Below are 19442 nucleotides of genomic sequence, written 5' to 3' on the forward strand. Positions count from 1 at the left end.
GGTGGGGTTGGGGGCAGTTCTGTCATAAATGGTGGGAGAAGAGGAACACCCGATCCTCTACCTAAGCAGAAAGCTTCTCCCAAGAGAACAGAAATATGCAGTAGTCGAGAGAGAATGCCTTGCTGTCAAATGGGCTATGGAAACACTGCGTTATTACCTCTTAGGCCGGCGATTTACTCTTTTGACGGACCATGCACCCCTCCAGTGGATGCAGCGGAATAAGGAAAAGAATGCAAGGGTCACCAGGTGGTTCTTATCCCTCCAACCATTCCAGTTCCGCATACGGCACAGGGCTGGATGCCACCACGGCAACGCTGATGGTCTGTCACGAGCATACTGCCTGGCGTCCCAAGTTGCCCAACTCTATGGTGTTGAGCGTGGAGGGGGGGATACGTGACGGGGCAAGGCCAGATGGCTATAGAAAAGTAGTGGGAGATAGATATATTAGCTCCAGGCTAAACAAGGATAAGTGAAATGGCAACTGCTCCAGGTCAATTAAGACACCTGGGGCCAATTAAGAACTTTCCAGAAGGCAGGGAGAATGTTAGGTTGATTGGGACACCTGAAGCCAATCAGAGGCTGGCTGAAACTAGTTAAAAGCCTCCCAGTTAGTCAGGCGGCGGTGCATGTCAGGAGCTGTGGGAGGAAGTTGCGCTGTTGGAGAGACTGAGTAGTACAAGGAAGGAGGCCCTGAGGTAAGGGTGAAGTGGAGCTTGAGGAAGTGAGGGCTGCTGTGGGGGAAGTAGCCCAGGGAATTGTACGTGTCATGTTTCTAAAAGGTCAGCTACCATAGCTGATACTAATAGGGTCCCTGGGCTGGAGCCCGGAGTAGAGGGTGGGCCCGGGCTCCCCTTCCCTTTGCCCCCTGAGGCAAGGAGAGAGCTTTGTCATAATATATATATATATGTGATAAAATGCCAAACAGGTGATGCTATAATAACCTGTTACAAAGAATGTTATAAATTAGAGCACATTTTATTAGAATAAAAATGATCTACATTAAATATATGATGATGTCTGATATTAGACGGTGATTCTTAATACAACTACTAGCATTTAGAAGGTAATCTGGCTAATTCCCCTCACTAAGTGCACACAGGTGAAGGTATATTATTGTATTTGAGTGAGGCTACATTATTTCTTATGCTGTATAATAGAACAGACCACATTGCTTATATATAAAATACACCACTGTAATACTCTAACACATTTCTGAATAATTTGATATGTAAAGGTTGTTATAACATTACCCAATAAATATTTTGAAATAACTAACACTGCTGTGGTCTGTGGAACATGTAATAACATATATTAAGAAAAAAAACATCTAGTAAGAGTTTATTGATTATTACTAAGGTATTTAAGATGGTATCTTAGTGCAAAACATTATCAACTCTGATGAGGTTATATACATATTTTACAATGAGTGAGAACACAAGAAACTGGCACCAGAACACATACCAAATATTTGTTCATGGTTAAAGTGAGTTTTACAAGAACCAAACCAATAGCATAGTGATGAAAACAATCATCACCTGGTGCACCAGCTCTCTCGTCGCAGCATTTGCACTGGAGTAGGTGGACTAGGGTTCTGCTGGAAAAGGGCAACCAAGATAGCAGGCTACCTTGCCTCTTGTGTTTTGTACAGCAGAGACATGATAGCTGCAGTTGATTTTCTTTTCAACTCACCTGACTTTGAGGCATCTTCACAGGGTTGCACTGACAGACATGTTCACTATGTTTGATAAATGAGGCACAGGATATTGGTACCAAGTAGCACCATTACAGTTGAAGGGGACAAACTGTGCAGTGAGCCACACCCTGCCTGCTCTTTGAAGTCAATGGAGTGGCTTGAACACGACTGAAAGCAAAAATTAGTAAAAATGTCTGTATTTCCAATAAAACCTTGATTTTTTGGAATTGGGATATGGGGATAATTTAATATTAAAGCATATTTGTCTAAAATTTACCATACTCACTATATCTTACTTAGTACAAGTGTCAAGCTATATATAGGCAGATTCTGAAATACCTAAACCATTTGTTTCCATCATTCTTAAAACACTGCAGGTTATCTCACTTAACAAGTACTCAGAAAACAAGATATTTGGAATCTAAAGCATGGGTGAATTCCTAGCCCCATTTAAGTCAATGAAACTTTTGTCATTGACTTCACTGGGGCCATAATTTAACTCTCTCAACTGCATGACTGCCAAACAAATGAATGGAACTAATCATTTCAAACTATATTACTCATGCAATGATAACTGCCACCATAAAAACTGACACTTTGATTTTCATTCTCAGCAATGAGGTCAAGTATCAATGGTAATGGAGACTGAATCTTCTTTTCGCCCTAAGGCCCTATCTACTCTAGGCTTTATTCTAGCATGTTATTGTGTAGATCTGCTGTGTACAGGTAGAGACAACATGGTGGATAAATTACCAGAGGCTACTGGAGCTCCGTTTACAACAGCACTGCCATCAGTGCACCTCCACTGGCAATAAATGTGGGGTGGGGGATTTTGTTGTGTAGGCACAACCTTAGATGTGATTTTTCTACACCAGGCTTAGAACATGCAGAAGTGGAGAAATCTACAGTGCTCCCTGAGATTTACCTCTTTTATGCACAAAGGGACAGCTTCAGTTTCTAATGTTTTCAATTCAGAACCTTCCATGAGCACCAAAGTCATGGTTTAACAATATAAGACAGAAATAGCATGTGTGTGACTGTGATTTGGATAATCTTATGGTCTATTATAACAGATAGAAAAATATTAATTAAAGAAGGTACTAGTCACCAGAGGTCTAGGCCAGGTTGCAATTAAGTGTCTATGACACTGTTCTCACACACTTAAAACTTTCTGAAACTTTCGCTTACTTGGCTGGAATTTTCCATGCACGGTCACTGTGTAAAGATGAAACTATTCAAAAAGTGTGGGCAAAATTATTTCAGTCATTTTGAATTGTGAGAAAATCTTTAGAAAGTGAATTTTCTCATTATAAATTCCCCCTCCCCCATGTTTAGTTTTTTTGATGGGAAGGGAAAAAGTAGATCTCAAAAACTGCTGAATCTTTAAACTTGATATTTTATATTTACACAGTCCATAATGAGCAGTATATTTTGTGAATCATTGAAAGAAGGAGTTTTAGAACATAAGAAAGTTATAAACATTAAAAATATGCTCAGTAGAGAAAAGCAGTACTATTTAAGCAGTCACCTTAAATATGTACACTGTATACATGCATCTGTAGGTATTTAGTTGTATAGTGACATGACTAGCCACATGAAAAGTGATATGGAAATGTGATTCTCTATCACTTAAAGTCTTTAAATCAAGACTGGATATCTTTCTAAAAGATATGCTAAAGCTCAAACTGAAGTTATGCAGTTGATGCAGAAATTATTGTGTTATGCAGGAAGTCAGACTACATGATCATAAAGGTCCCATCTGGGAATAAAATCTATGAATATAGGAAAATAGTGTTACCGTATATACTACTGAAATGAGACATGCTGAAATGAAACAGATAATTTATTGAGATTTTTCCCAGGGAAGTGATTTAGTGTAGTGAGAATGATTGGTAATTACTACTGCTTAATTAACATTATATTACTAATATATATTAAAATTATATTATTAGTATAAATTTGGCTCAGTGAAGATGTTTTTAGCTAGTATCAAATAATTAAGTAGTGGTTTAAAAAAAGTTTTTAAACCTCAAATGGAGTTTTTTAACATTTGTAAACACAGTCTTTTAATACACAGGTGTCAAATAATGATCAAAGGGTACATTTCCCAGGTCATCAGGAGGCCTCAATCAAAAGAAAGAAGGCTAAAAAATAGACAAGGAAGTTCCATACAAAAAGCTACTAACAACAACACAGTGTTAAGGTTGAGAAAAGAAGCATTCAGATACAAGGAAATGGAGAATAAATATTGGAACCTCAATCTTAACTCTATTCCAGTGTACATTTGCCTTAAAATATGGATTTTAAAAAAATTTTACATATAGTAAGTGCCAATCAAGTACTTGTTTTCTCAACATTACGGTTGAATTAGCACTAATTTTTCATGCAGAATGTACACATAGTAGAAACACTAACACAATTTGTTGTGGAAGTTGCCTCATCACCCTTTGGTATTCTGCATCACACAGTAACAGGTGAGAAGGTCCTTAAGATCAAAACCAACTTTATACTTTTGTTCACTTGGTTGAGTATTTATTCCAGTCTTTACTGTGTACTCTTACAATATCAGTGTCATATTTAAATTAAATCTGTACTTCAAATATTAATTCAGAAATGAAAACATACAAAGAATTTTTTATGAACAAAGATGTAAATGTCCAAACTACAAAGGAAATAACCAGAATCTTTGAAATGGTCTTGAGACAGTGTATCCATTCTCCCTTGACACAAGTTTCACATTACATCTTAATAGACCACATTATGAAAGATAAGAAATTAATAAAGGCTATTGTGCACTGTGAATTTTCACACTGGATGAACACATTTGGTGTTTTTATAACTGTTAGTGTAAAATAACTCTCCCTTACACTTGCACGGTGTGGAAGTCTAAAGTGATCACCCTTCATTGTAATACAAGATTTTGTGCAGGAATGCTACTTGGTTTGAGTGTTCTAGTACTTGGGGGAATGGTGAAATGTTTTGAAATGACACTTGCAAACATAATGGACCTATTCTGATCTCAAACACTGGGGTAAGTCACGAATAAATCCACAGATGACAACTGAGTTACAATGGTGTAAAACTGGTCTAATCAAGATTAGAATCAGGACTGTTATTAACTATAGCACTTTTCTATGTAGTAATATACAAAAGTGACTGTATGTTAACAGGAGGGCTAAATCCTTAAAAGTATGTATCTGGGGGCAAAATCTAGCCCATAGCATTCAAGTTAAATTGATAAACACATTACAGTTTAAACAAGAAGTCATAGAGAGCCTATGTAGCTTTTTCAGTGGTCTTAGCCTCCAGTCAATGTGGCAAGTAAACTCTAATATTGTAACTCTAAAGATTAAAAGTGGCTGGGTACTATAGATAGGAGGATTTTAACCTGAAGTGACCAGCCACAGATTAATGAGTGAATAACTTAACTGCATTTTGAACCTTGGCTGCTCAGACAGTCACAGCACTTCCTAATCAAACTCTTGGATTAGGAAATCTTCTAGAAGAAGTATAGCTTTGGCAGTGAACCTTCAGGATCCCATTAAAGAGTCTCTGCTATATTCCATCACTAGTCTGGTCCAAAACTACACACTTTACTCTGCTGGATCCTCTCCACAGCCATTTTGAATCCTCTTTTCCTTATCAGGTTGATACAGACCTGCATCATCCTCTCCTCCTTCTGACAGGGGCGACAACAATGGGGGGAGGTATGATACAACTGCTCATTGTTTTGCTTCACAAAACCCTGCCACAGGGCACAGATTAACACCAAAAAATAGATGGCTGCAGCCGAAGAAAAACATTTTTCAGAATGCCTCCACTTGATTAATGAAGTAATGGCACAAACCACTGTTTGACTTTCATCATGCGCTATACATTCTTTGCCACTTCTCCTCTAGAAATATCAGCTGTAACTGGGAATTTTCTGCAATGTTCTTTTCTTCTGAAGGGGTCTTATTCCCTCAAAGTTTTTAAAGAAGACCACAGGGATTAAAATGGCTGAGTTTACAGTAAAATTATTTCGGTATAGGAGGGGAAAAAACAACCTTTTCTTAAACAAATTTTTAGTGCCTGATCATAGGACTACTTGTGTGAACGAAAACTATTCTCGTGGCTGCAGGATCTGAACACAGGATTTTTCCACATTAGCAAATGTTATCTCATCTTTCTTTTCAAGTTACATTTGATATATAAAAAGACCCAGATTGCAGTGTCAAGAGATGGGCAGGTATCACTACATATCTTGAAAAATCCACCTGTGTATTTGGCACTACTGAGTTTTAGGAGCTATATGTCAATGCACACATTTAAGAGCCTCCAGGCAAGACTAGTGATTAGAATGATACCACCTTCATTCTATAGCAGAGCTCATTGTTTGCTTTATTTTTGTTAAAAAAAAACACAGAAATGATTTGATGATAACTTATTTCCTGCAAGCCAGCAGGACACCACCTTTCGGTTCTAGTTTTCTAGCTGTTCGCAACCTACTACAGCAGGGGCTGCACTTCTATCAGCTACTGTTCAACTTTGATCCACTGTCCTTGAATTGGAAGTGAAAGGTGGTGGGGAGAGGAGGATAAAACCGGTGTGCCCAATTCTCCCTACAGATACTAACTCCATACATGCATCTGAAGGCTAAAGAATATTGCCTAATAGAACTAAGTAAAAAGTGAGTCTTCTTCATTTATTGTGATAATGCAACACTGTAAATACTTCTTAGAGGTATTTTGATACTGTGAGGTATGTGAATGAGACTCTTGACTGACTCCTAGCTGATAAAAATTCAACACTTCTCTTCCTTGCTTAACCATCAGACTTTCCTTAGTTCATCTGGTAGAGCTACTACTTTATGATGTCCATGTCCTGGTATGGACCGTGCACAAGATAGTCAATTAGTGGATTCCATTAAGTCCCTTAGCAATGTCTAGGCACTGCTAACTGGAAGTCAACAACAGCTATTGCTATTACTGTAGTAGCAAATGCCACTTCAATCAGTTGTTCAAGATACCCAACCTTCCACTATTCTGAGATGTATATTGTTAATGTACTTCAAGATAGAACTTGAAAGATCTGAAAAGTATTTGACATCTGGCACAGTGACTCAATTAATTACTCTGTTGAATTAATTACTGTGCTGAATCTCTTGAACCAACAACTGTGAGTTTAAACTCAGCATCAGAGTACTGCCTGGAATATGAACCAGTTTAAAAGAGTATTATTTCATCTTCAGATTTTATTCAAGGCTGACTAAAAGGAGCGTAAGTAGGTTGTATCTTTTGTAATAAGGTAAATGAATCCTCTGTGGGAGATACCATCACACTGCTACCACTCCAAGAATCATTAAGGACAGATAATGAATGACAAGGACTCATGCCCACCCATACCTTTCAAGAGTCAGCCACCAGCAGATGTGTTGGATCAAGTATGAAAATCCAACTGCAAATACTGTGAAATGGTAGCCAAGAGTTCACAGAATTTTCCTTTTGTTCCTTTACCAGAGATTTACTTTTAAAGTCTTTCAAAAGATTACTTGATTCATTTATAAGGTTTATCACACCAAAATGTTTGCAGTGGTGAAACCTGCTGTCAAGCACCCATGTGAAACCATGATTGAGTCCCAGGAGATGTGGCTTTCCCTAGATGAGCTTTTAAAAATATGTATAAATAACAAATAAACAAATACAGCTCCCTTTAAAAACAAAAGAGAGCATGTGTTTTATAGAGAATAGGAATCAAACATGTCAAATAGACAGAAAGATTAAGAATAAAACAGAAAAGCTTCAGAAAAAAATATAAAATAAAAACGATTACAAGCTGGCATCAGGATTGTCAGGCCTAAACAATAAATTAAAGATTTATCAAAACGTTGATGTTTTCCTACAGCATTCTAAAGTAACAAGCTAATGCTCAGAGGCAGAGGCCTCACTGATGGGGAAAGATCACCATTATTTGGGAAAAGCTCTTAGGAAGAAAACAGAGCTGACCAGACCACTCCAATTCCATTTCACAGCAATTCTGGAGGTTTCAAAATCTGTTTTCATTCCACTGTGGAATAAAACCAAAATCTTTTGAATGTTTCCATGAAAGCAGACTCCAAGCTTTTTGATTCAGGAATAGAGGGGGCATGTGTGTTTCTCCCTCTCTAGCCTGGTGGTTAGGGCACTCACATGCTATGTGGAAAACCCACATTCAAGACCTTACTCTGCATGATTCAGGACTGAGTTTTTCATCCCAGATCAGTGCTGGTGCTAGCCCATTGGAGGCCCTAAGCAGGAGTATCCCCCCCACCCAACACACACACACAATACTAAAACAGGCAAGTTCTTATAATAAAAAGTGAATTGGGCCCAAAGAAATTGCTTAGTCTGCTTTTGGCGGCTCTGTCCCAGATCACTCTGAATTAGGCAGCGCAAGAGACTAGAACCCATATCTCCCATCTCCAGCTCAGTGCCTTAACCATCAGACTATAAAATGAGAGTCGGTATCATTCTCTCTCGCTGATTAAAGCTTTATTGGAACTGATAATTTCCTGAAAGATGTTTCAGTGTTGACAAAACAGCATATTTCAGAAACATTTTGTTTTGTCAAAACTGTTCTGATTAGCTGTAGCAGAGAACACAAGAGCCCAAATACACTCGTGAGAGACCAAAAACTGGGTAGAAGTCCTGCTCTATTGTCTGTGATTGCACTCCAATTTGTCTACAGAAACATAACAAAACAGTAGCAGTATCACTGTCACATTGCCAGTTTATTCTAATGATGCCTTTTAGAGCTCCTACATTTAAGGGTCAGTCACCATTTCTGTGATATGCTGCACTGTTTCTATTTTATAACCTGCAAATGTTTACTTAAGCTTTATATACATAAGGAAATTTTTGTTAAAATTTCCCACAGATACTATCATTGGTGGTAGCACTAGGTAAAGCAATAATGGAGAGATAGTGCTAGTTACTATGTTATGTAGGCTTGCTCTAAGCAGGTCAGACAACACTGTAACTAAAATACCAGTACCTACCAGGAATACGGTTTACACTAGTGCTCACATGCCCATCCCTGCCACCACTGATGGAGCTGAAATGGAAGTAGTAATGGTGGGAAATTTTAGGAGACCATTCCAAGTAGAGATACAGACACAGTGCACAAGATTTTGGTGAAAGGATCAGCTCTGAGATATCATGGTGCTAAGTGCTTTATTACATAGAGATTAGAGAGACATGAAAGAGCAAACACTTATGGACCAGATTTTCAGAAGAACCCAGAGCCCAATTTGTCACAATGGGAACTGATGGGTGCTGAAAATCTTCCCCCTTTTTAGGTTCCCATAATGGGACCTGAGCTCTTTTGAAAATTTAGTCCCATTTATGGATGCTGAGAACTTGGAAAAACTAGCCCTATTGTTTCTAGACTGTTAGTCCATAATATGGATTAGTGCTTTTAGATTTTAAAAAAAAACTCTATATTAAAAGGGTTAAGAAACATTAAGGTTTAAAAATGGGTACTGTAAATATAGAGTAACTACAGTATTTCTTCATTACAATTTTTAATAGGCATACTTGCATGACAATTATGCTGCAAATGTATTTTAAATATGGAAATGCATTTCTATGATATACTGTAATGAAATAGTTTCACAATTTTTTATGTCAATAATGTGTGCATGAAACCTCTGTAATAGCAGGCACTGATCTGCTAAACAGTAACTGCTCCAAAGCTCTATCCTTTCAAGGAAATGCAGATTTTAAGTGTCTAAAACAAAAAAATTAAGAGATAGGAATGACACTATTTTTAACATACTAAATTATGGCTCAGCAGTGCAGTACTTATATGGACCTCTGAGTTCAGCGAAATCAGGGCTAATTTGGACTATACCTCACATAATTCTAGGCACCCATGTCAGAATCCTTCAATACCTTGACATAATGGCTGCAAGTTGATGACAGATTCTGTAGCTCTCAATATCCTTATGTTTAGTAGGGGTTAAATTAACTTTTATACCGGTTAACATAGTTATTGTGTATTTTCTATATACTCTGTTTGTTGGATCATATTAAAGAAGTTCTGTATTAAAATCACAAATGAGTTTGATTCCCCATAGTTTAAATTCCAGGGTATTACTAATTAAGAGGTCTGTTGGTTTTTGGTACTGTTTCTCTCCCTCTATGTGTGAAACTTGCAAGCTGCTAATTGTGTTAGTACATTCTAAGACTGAATCCGTTCTCAAAGCAATTCACACAGAGAGAGACTCAAAGCAATACTCTAACAACAGAAAGAGCACCCAGAGACTCCCCGCCCTTTTGTTGTATTAACAATTGTGATTAAAATAGAGATAGAGGATGTATGTGGATGGATGCTTGGTGTGGATAATAACTGAATGATCAGGGAGGTGCCAGCCTAAGAATCCAGTGTCCATCGGCTGAAGAAGGCATCAAGTGAAAATAGCAGAGGACCCCCGGAGGGCAGACTGGAATCCACCCAACAGCCTCAAGAATGGGAGAACCAAAGAACAAGATAACATCTTGGAGCCGTCAGGAATGTGCTATCTGCTGATTGATTCAGCAACAGCATGATGAAGCAATTCCCATAGACTGGCATAGGAAGAAATTCCTATAAAAATAGACTCTAAAAAGTGAGAACTTTGGGGTCTGATTCTGCAAACCAACTTCCAGGAGCATCAGATGAGCATCTGACAAGGCCCTGCTCCCTCCTCATGTCCAGGCCACCTGGCCAGTGGCTTGGCATGAGCAACTCTAAGGCTGGTAACTATGATAACAACCTTGCAGAATCTGTGTGTGTGTGTGTGTAAATGTGTGTGTGTGTGTGTGTGTGTGAATAAATATGAGATTGAATGGAATGTTATAGCTATAACTAACTGCTTACTATGATAACAACCTTGCAGAACCTGTGTGTGTGTGTGTGTGTATGAATGAATGTGTGAATAAAGATGAGATTGAATGGAATGTTATAGCTGTAACTAACTGCTTACTATGATTCTTTCTGTATTCACAATAAATGTGGTATTTTGCCTTTTTCCCTTTAATAAGATCCTGCTGGTTTTTATTTTATTGGTATAACATGTTAATATGAATTGTTCAATAATTAATTTGTGCTCTAAAAAAACCCCTCTGATATGTTATTAAAAGTGAAAGGCATCAGTTTGGCTCAGCAGATAAGGTAAGAATCATCATATAACTCTCCTAATTCTAAAGTAACAACTTTAGAACCATTAATCTGTGCCTTGCATAACTCTTTGTAGACTGCTGCCATAGATGGACTGCTTGGAAAAGATCCAAATAGCACTGTCCATAAAAGCTTACAATGGCTTGATTTTAAGTGATTTGGTTGAGTAGCAATAAAGACTAACTCCTAAGGGATGACAAACAGCATAGCAAAGTCAACTCACTGGGCATCTACATACCAAGGTGTTATTATTCAGACCCATCTTCCCAGCAAAAGGCCCCCATGTTGTTCCAACTGGAAGCTGCTGCCGACTCTGAATCTTGCGCTCCCCATCCTTCTGGAATATCTCCAACTCTCCTGCAAACAAAGAAAACAAGCAATGTTTAGAGTACTTTCACTTGTGCCTTGACAACAACCACCTCCGTCTTTGTGTTTGTTTTACATGCACAATGTTCTGAGGACCCATATAATGAGAATTAATTATGCTTGTCTGAAAAACAACTGATCTTGTCATCCTGAGAAAAAAACTAAACCTTTTTCCTTATAATTATATTCAAATTTGGGTTATAAAGTCCCATTTCTTTCTTGCATCTTTTCACACCCATTATATTTTGAAGGCATTTTTATTTGGTAAGTCTTTGAGAATGAGAGAGAATAACAGTTACTCAAGAGGCTTTGATCGAATGCGGAGGAGGAGGTGATGGCTGCAGAAAGAAAAAGTGCAATAGGAAGTACAACACTGGGGTTAACATCCTTCCTGCATTTCACTGTCACAAACAGCCAAATTTTGAAGTCTTTACTCAAGCAAAATTTCTATTGGGCTACATTCTTTTCTCATTTACACCAATGTAAATACAGAGTAACCCCACTGACTTTGGTGGAGTTCCTCTGGGTTTATACAGGTATATAGATAGAAATAGTTTATCTCAACTAAAGTTTTGCCTGAGTCAGGGTTTCAGGATTTGACCTGAAGTAATTAAGACTAGTAGATCTAGTGCCAATATGTTTGCTCTAAGAAAAGTAAGAAAAAGTGGGGGTCAAAAACTCTGTCACTTTTTATTTTATTTTCTTCCACTGGAAAAAAATCATAATGTAACTCTGTGCTACTTTCTCTCACTTACAAAGAGGAATTAAAGACTGAAATTATTATTTCTAAACATGAAGTTACTATCTTTCTGAAAGTAACACTTTCAAAACTAAACAAAAGTATTTCTTTATTTCACTGTTTAACTTCCCCTCTCACTGTTCTAGTGGAAAAAAAGGAGCAGAAAAAGGGGGAGGGGGAAAAGGGGGCACTTTTCCAGAATTTTAAAACAAAAAATATAAAAAATGCTGAAAAATTGCAAGGTTTTTTCTGAAAAATTTCCCTTTTACATTTTTACAAGATACAAAAACATTTCTTAAAACAATTTTGCCAAAAAAATTGTTTCATACAAAATCCCATTTTTGACAAATACATTTTTCAACATACTGTTGCCCATCTGAGCTCCGGCCTCTATGAAGTTAGCTATTCTGGATGAAATCATTTCCATATTGAAGTCAATGGCAAAACTCACACTGACTTCAATGGGGCCAGAATTTCACCTCGCTTCCCCTTTATGGTATGTCCTATTCTTCCCTTTATATATTGATCAGCTGTGACAATAATTCTTGTCTTCCACATCAACATAATCCTTCCCATCAACTGCAGGTAGTATTATATGAATCACAACTGTGATTTTTCACAAAGACCAGAGATTCTGCCTACTCAATTACTAAACTGGATGCCTATCCTGGATTTAGGGCTGGTGATGGTTGCAAAATTGACCTTGTGGGGGTGGGAATGAGGGGAATGAGAATCTCTCCCTTGCTGGCAAGCAATCCCACAAGCTTTCAACACATCTCCCATACTAGTCACTCATACGAATATTTGGCTTTATGATACATCCAGACTGTGGAGAAGGTTTTCCTTGTTCATGGGAATAAACCCCGACCGTTTTCCAAGGAGCAGAATTGGTTCTGGGCTCTGTTTCCAGGCAAGATATCTGTATTTCAGTAGTGAGTACTGCAGATTGCAAAAATACTCCATGAAACATTGTGGTCCATACCCTTCATGTAAACTGGCACAGCTATATTGGTTCACACCAGTTTATAAATATGAGAATAAGTATTCTTTATAATGACAGCTTCAGACATTTGCAAAGGTGATATATAAATTGGAAAGGTTAATTATGTAGCAATTATATCCAACATACATTTTTTAAAATTTCTATAGGAATACTGAGAGAAATGAAATTAACTTTTAAATAATCTCTGTAAGATAATTAGAGATGGGGGGCTTTTTGGAACTGCAGGTCAACATGTTGAACATACACACACTGTAGCATTTTCTACATAAAGATGAAACCAGGAGCATTTGCTTGCTTTTTACACACTAAAAAAAGCCAGGTCTATGGACATGTCACATTTAACTGATACCAGAGGAATCATGAGAATCTTTGAAAACCCTTTTAAAAAATAATTCAGCCTCCCTTTCTGCCACTGACATTTTTCATCTGAAAAGGGTTCAGATTCAGTCAAACAGTGACTCCTTATCTGTACCTGTGGATTTACAACAGGCCTGTCTTTTAATGGATTAAGAACGACAAATTTAGGGCAGATCATCCAATGATACCCAAACACCGAGAAAAGTTTTAAAGTGCACACGTTTATGCTTTCTTTTATTTAAATAAGTAAGAGTCCTAATATTAACTGTGTATCTTAAAAGATGTTTAGGAAGGAAACAGGCATAAAAGAACCAGTAATCACTTTCCAAAATAATGGATGTTTTTTTCTTCCACGTCGGCTACCGAATAGGTTACCATGTGCTTTCCCCCTCTTTTATTCTCCTTTGCTCTGTTAAGCCTAAATGTGTGTTTTGGTGCAAACCATGGATTTCATCATTGCATTGCAGTTTTATATCAGTGTCACTCCCGTTTGGGTAGCTCAGTGGTGAATCATGTCCAAGCTGTTTTAAAATATGCTCTTCTAGGGTTATTATAATAGATGCCTAGTAGCAACTACTGTAGTGAAGGCCGTGAAACACAGTGTATTATATCCCCCTCATTTCCCACGTTCATATCTTTTCAGAACAAGACACCTTGTGGGCTGAAATTTTCCATGCTTAGATTTACCTGAAGCTACATTTGTTTCAGCAGCCATTTTAAAGTTACAGATCAGTATGTGTGTGGGGGGGGGGGAGTGTTACATTTTATCCCATTGTAAACAAACCATACTTTCTTTGAACAAGGATGAAACAAAAACAAATAAAGTTTGATCCTTGGCACAGTTTTTCTTCTCACTCAGGACCTTTGCTTGACTTAGGGAAAAATGAAATTTAACAAGTATTGACTTCAAAATCACCTCTGAGCAAGTCTGATATACATTTATTAAGATTTTGTACCAGAACCTGTGTCCTTATCCCATTTGTGACATTACATATGTTCCTCTGCTTAGCAGAAAGGGCCAGAGGTTGGCACCTCAGTTTGTAGGAGAAAGATAATAAATATCACTATTAGAAATCCTCCTCCAGTCTCCCCTAAACATTGAGGATGGGGGGGAAATCAGAGTTTTAGGGTGTCTGACATTTTCATTGCATTTTACAATCTTCTATAAATTTGAATTTCTGTGTAGAGTGGAAGATACCAAAACTGTGGCAAGGAGGGGATCAAACTTGTGAGATGAAAGATCAATGGCTCTTCTGTAGTTTCTGTCTTGCTTGTTTATGGCATGTTCCCCTTAGATCTAAGCAAGTGACCTCAGAGTTATGGCCCAGCGGCCACTCTGTGAATCTCAGAGGAGACTATGTTAAGAAGAAAATCTGCATTTGAATATGAATTGAAAAGGAGTCCCCTAAGCCTTACTCTAACTGAAGAGTTTGGGTCAGTCCTGACAATACAAGATGGAGGTAGGGGGCATAGTGCTCTGAGAAGCTGCTGCCCCTTCCCTGACTTCGGTTACTCAGAATCTCCCCAGCTGACCACTCTACCACATTGCAGAGAAGGGAAAAGAAGAACTGGTTACTCTATTGCGTGATTACCAGGCAGGAGTAGGAATCCTGGGCACAGTGGTATAAGAGCTTGACGGGCACTGCCTTTCCTTAAGGAAGTTCCTTCCCCACACAGCCACCAAGGGGAAAAGGGGAAAAGCTGAGGGCCAACAACCAGTAAAAGCTCTCTGATTGTGCACTTCAGCCCAAAGGGAGTGGAAAATTCTATGCACAATGTGCTGTTTACAATTTCTGCCTATTTGTAATCTTTACTGGACAACTTTGACATGGAACTAATGTATATATTTACACTTAATAACAAGTGATAACAAGCACAATTCATACACAGAGGTCACGAATATAGTATTTGAATGCATCATGACTAGTATGCCAAATTTTAACATCAGACTCTTAGTTATATTTTGCTGTATTCATTCAGCAATGCATCCCCAGACCTGCTAACTGTCCTATTGAGAAGTACAGTAGAGAGCATAACTAAGGGGCCACTAAGAAACATGGGCAAATAGATGTCCTGCCTTTAAGATTTGTAAATTAGGTACAAACTGGAATTAATGGACATTTCAGTTTTCGTGATAGTTATTTCACTTTCCTTTGCTGTACAGCAACTTACTTTTTGCAGCTTGTTCTTCAAGAACATCCTTATTTCCAGCTTGCTGAGTAAGTTTATACAAAATATTTGAAACACATTGTATGGGCTAATCAATTTTGGTAAAAGATAATGTTGTTAGTGCTGTGGGCTGTTTCTCTTATCTTGTTGATATAGTATACTTTTAAAGCCTGTGATTACTCAAAGACTTATGATAGCTGCACTGTAAAAGAAGCCCCAAGTCATGACTCACTAGTACAGCTACAAAACATCCCATGGCTTTTAAGATATCAGGCCACCTTGGTGGATCTTGGGACAGAATTAAAGGACTCCACTGTAGGAAATTCTTTCCTATTTGTAGATATTGTAAGGGATGCCCATAAATCCCTAGTAATTAAGGGAACATGTTCTATGCTTTTCAATAAATCATAACCCACTTTTTTATAACTTCAGAAAACATGTAGTGTTTTGTATAACAGTAGTACCCAGTAGCAGTTATTGGTCCTTTACAGGATTTGACCATGGTTTCAAATATCAGAGGAATCTAAGTACAGCAAAAATAGTACAATAAATGGTATTTTCTGGACATGGTAACCACTAACTTTCATCCATCTGCCCACATTCTAGAGTAAGAAACAAAGGTGCACACAGCAGAAGGTGAATGACAGGCAGCACCTGTTTGGCACAGTTACTCTACTCATAAATAATTTTGCCTCCATCTATATATTTTAAATATTGAAAAAATTGCAGGAAAGTACTTGGCAACCTAATGGCAATAACCTTTTATTAGGAATAGCCTTATAACAGGAGCCCATTTAGCAAAAGTGTATGGGCCAGATCTTCCTCTGGTGTAAATGGATGTTCGTTCACTGACTCTACTGGAGCTCTGCCAATTTCCACCGGCTAAGGCTCTTGCCCTATATGGGTATATTTCTTCATGTCTGAGAAACTGTATATTGTGGAATCAAATATGGATAGCGGTAAAGTCACACTGAGTTCAAAAAGCTCTCAAAGGTTGTTGAAATCCTCAACCTCTGACAAGGCCAGCAAAGGTGCCTGAAGTATGGCACACAGTACCTTTTACTGATCTACAATTTAACTATTGGATAGCTGCCTGCCTGGTTACATACAGTAATGGTTTGAGTGGGACATTTAACTGGTGATTCTCTCCACTACAAAAATGAAGCTAAGCTACTGTGCACACCTCTGAATACTGTAAAAAAATGGTTACTCACCTTCTCATAACTGTTGTTACACCTCTCCTGTTAGAGATGTGTTGCTCATGTCCATTCCAATTAGGTGAGTGCATGCTGCGTGCACAGTCTTCGGAAGGTTTTTCCCCTAGCAGCACCCGTGGGTTCGGCTGTGGAGCCCCCTGGAGTGGCGCCCTCATGGCAGTGAATATAGGTCCTTGCCGACCCGCCGCCTCTTCAGTTCCTTCTTGCTAGCTACTCCGACAGAGGGGAAGGTGGGTGGGTCTTGGAATGGACATTAGCAACACGTCTCAAAGAACAACAGTTACAAGAATGTGAGTAACTGTTTTTTTTTTCGAGTGCTTGCTCATGTTGATTCCAATTAGGTGACTCCCAAACCCTAAATAGGAGGTGGGGTCAGAGTTCATGGAATCACTGACTGGAGCACCACTCTGCCAAATGCTGCATCATCTCTGGTGTGCTGGCTGATAGCATAATGAGAGGTGAAAGTGTGACCATGTCGCCACCCTGCAGATCTCCTGGATCAGGACCTGGGCCAGGAACACTGCCAAGGAGGCCTGCTCTCTTGTGGAATGTGCCATTAGTGCAGGAACCTTTGCCAGATCGTAGCATGCCCAGATACAGGATGTAATCCATGATGAAATTCGCTGTGATGAGACCGGGAGGCCCTTCATTCTATCCACAACTGCCATGAACAACTGATTCGATTTACGGAATGATTCTGTGCGTTCAATGTAAAAGGCCAGTGCTTGTCGAACATCCAAGGAATGTAGCTTTTGTTCTCAGCTATCCATGTGAGATTTAGGATAAAAGACCAATAGGAAAATGTCCTGACCAGCGTGGAATTGGGACTCAACTTTTTGGAGAAAGGCTGGATGAGGCCTGAGTTGCACCTTGTTCTTATAAAAAACGGTATAAGGAGGATCGGAGGTTAGAGCTTTAAGCTCCGATGCTCTCCTTGGTGACATAATGGCGACTAGGAAGGCCACCTTCCATGATAGGTAGAGCAATAAACAAGTCACCAGGGGTTCAAATGGGGGCCCCAATAGTCTTGACAGGACCAGGTTGAGATCCCACACCGGGATTGGTTGCCTAACCTGCCTGTCCACACCTTTCAGGAAACAACTGACCATCAGGTTGGCGAAGACTGAACATACGGCTGCTCCCGGGTGGAAGGCTGATATGGCTGCCAGGTGGACCTTGAGTGTTGATGTCAAGAGGCCCTCTGTTTTAGGTGTAGTAGGTAGTCTAAGATGAGTGGTATGCGTGCCTGCGTCGGGGGAGCGCGAACCTGAGAACACCTAATTGCAAATCTTGTCCGCTTGGGCAGGTAGGTGGCCCTGGTGGATAGTTTCCTGCTACCACGTAGGACATCCCTAACGGGCTCGGAGCACATGAGCTCCATTGGGTTTAGTCATGAAACTTACAAGTGGTGAGGTAGAGAGACTCGAGATCAGGATGATGAAAGCAACTGTGGTCTTGGGTAATCAGGTCCGGAAGCAGGGGCAATGAGATTGGAGCATCCATCGACAGTTCCAGGAGTATGGTATACCAGTGCTGGCGAGGCCGCCTTGTCCCTGAGGATCTTGAGCAGAACCTTGTGGACGAGTAGAAATGGTGGGAATGCGTACAATAGATGGTCCATCCAGGAGAGGAAGAACGCGTCCACAAGAGAGCCCAGACTCTGATTCCAGAAGGAACAGAACCAAGGGCATTTTCTGTTGCTCTTCGTGGCGAACAGGTCGATTTGAAGAACTCCCCACCTTTAGAAAATGTTGCGCACTATGTCGAGGCAGACAAACCACTCGTGACTGTGGAAGGATCTGCTGAGGTAGTCTGCCAGCTCCTTCTGAGAACCTGTGTGGTAAGATGCTTCCAGGTGAATAGAGTGGGCTATGAGGAAGTCCCACAGCTTGAGGGCTTCCCAACATAGGGGAGAGGAATGAGCCCCACCTGTCTCGTTTATATAAAACATCAAAGTTGTGTTGTCCGTCATGACCCCCACACAATTCCCTTGCAAATGGGCCTGGAAGGTTTGGCATGCCAGTCGGACCGCTCTCAGCTCCTCGTCGCTGATGTGGAGTGAGAGCTCATCTTGCGACCACAGACACTGCGTCTGGAGTTTCCTCAGGTGAGCACCCCATTCCAACGCTGACACATCTGTCACCAGGGACAGAGAGGGCTGGGGCTTGTCAAAGTGGACTCCCTCACACACCTCCTGTAGGTTGAGCCACCAATGAAGAGACTCAAGAACTGCCACTGGGAGGGTGACCATCTTGTCCAGACTGTCACGCCCTGGCCTATAGGCTGACGCTAGCCAAGCTTGGAGAGGGCTTCCAGGTGAATAGAGTGGGCTATGAGGAAGTCCCACAGCTTGAGGGCTTCCCAACATAGGGGAGAGGAATGAGCCCCACCTGTCTTGTTTATATAAAACATCAAAGTTGTGTTGTCCATCATGACCCCCACACAATTCCCTTGCAAATGGGCCTGGAAGGTTTGGCATGCCAGTCGGACCGCTCTCAGCTCCTCGTCGCTGATGTGGAGTGAGAGCTCATCTTGCGACCACAGACACTGCGTCTGGAGTTTCCTCAGGTGAGCGCCCCATTCCAACGCTGACACATCTGTCACCAGGGACAGAGAGGGCTGGGGCTTGTCAAAGTGGACTCCCTCACACACCTCCTGTGGGTTGAGCGACCAATGAAGAGACTCGAGAACTGCCACTGGGAGGGTGACCATCTTGTCCAG

The 19442-nt window shown here is 39.9% G+C and overlaps 1 protein-coding gene and 1 long non-coding RNA gene across 5 annotated transcripts in view; one reads left to right on the forward strand and one right to left on the reverse strand.

The window, feature by feature from the left end:
* Positions 1-19442, reverse strand: part of ZFPM2 (zinc finger protein, FOG family member 2) — a 440899-nt gene that overhangs the window by 200393 nt on the left and 221064 nt on the right. For all 4 annotated transcript variants that reach the window (XM_043539194.1, XM_043539196.1, XM_037892134.2 and 1 more), the window contains one exon: positions 11109-11227. In XM_043539194.1, coding sequence (XP_043395129.1) covers positions 11109-11227 — 119 coding nt within the window. The remainder of the gene's footprint in view (positions 1-11108; positions 11228-19442) is intronic.
* Positions 1-19442, forward strand: part of LOC119565555 — a 38164-nt gene that overhangs the window by 7574 nt on the left and 11148 nt on the right. The gene's annotated exons all lie outside the window — the stretch shown is intronic.

The sequence above is a fragment of the Chelonia mydas genome, chromosome 2, assembly GCF_015237465.2.
Source record: "Chelonia mydas isolate rCheMyd1 chromosome 2, rCheMyd1.pri.v2, whole genome shotgun sequence".
Taxonomy (NCBI): domain Eukaryota; kingdom Metazoa; phylum Chordata; order Testudines; family Cheloniidae; genus Chelonia; species Chelonia mydas.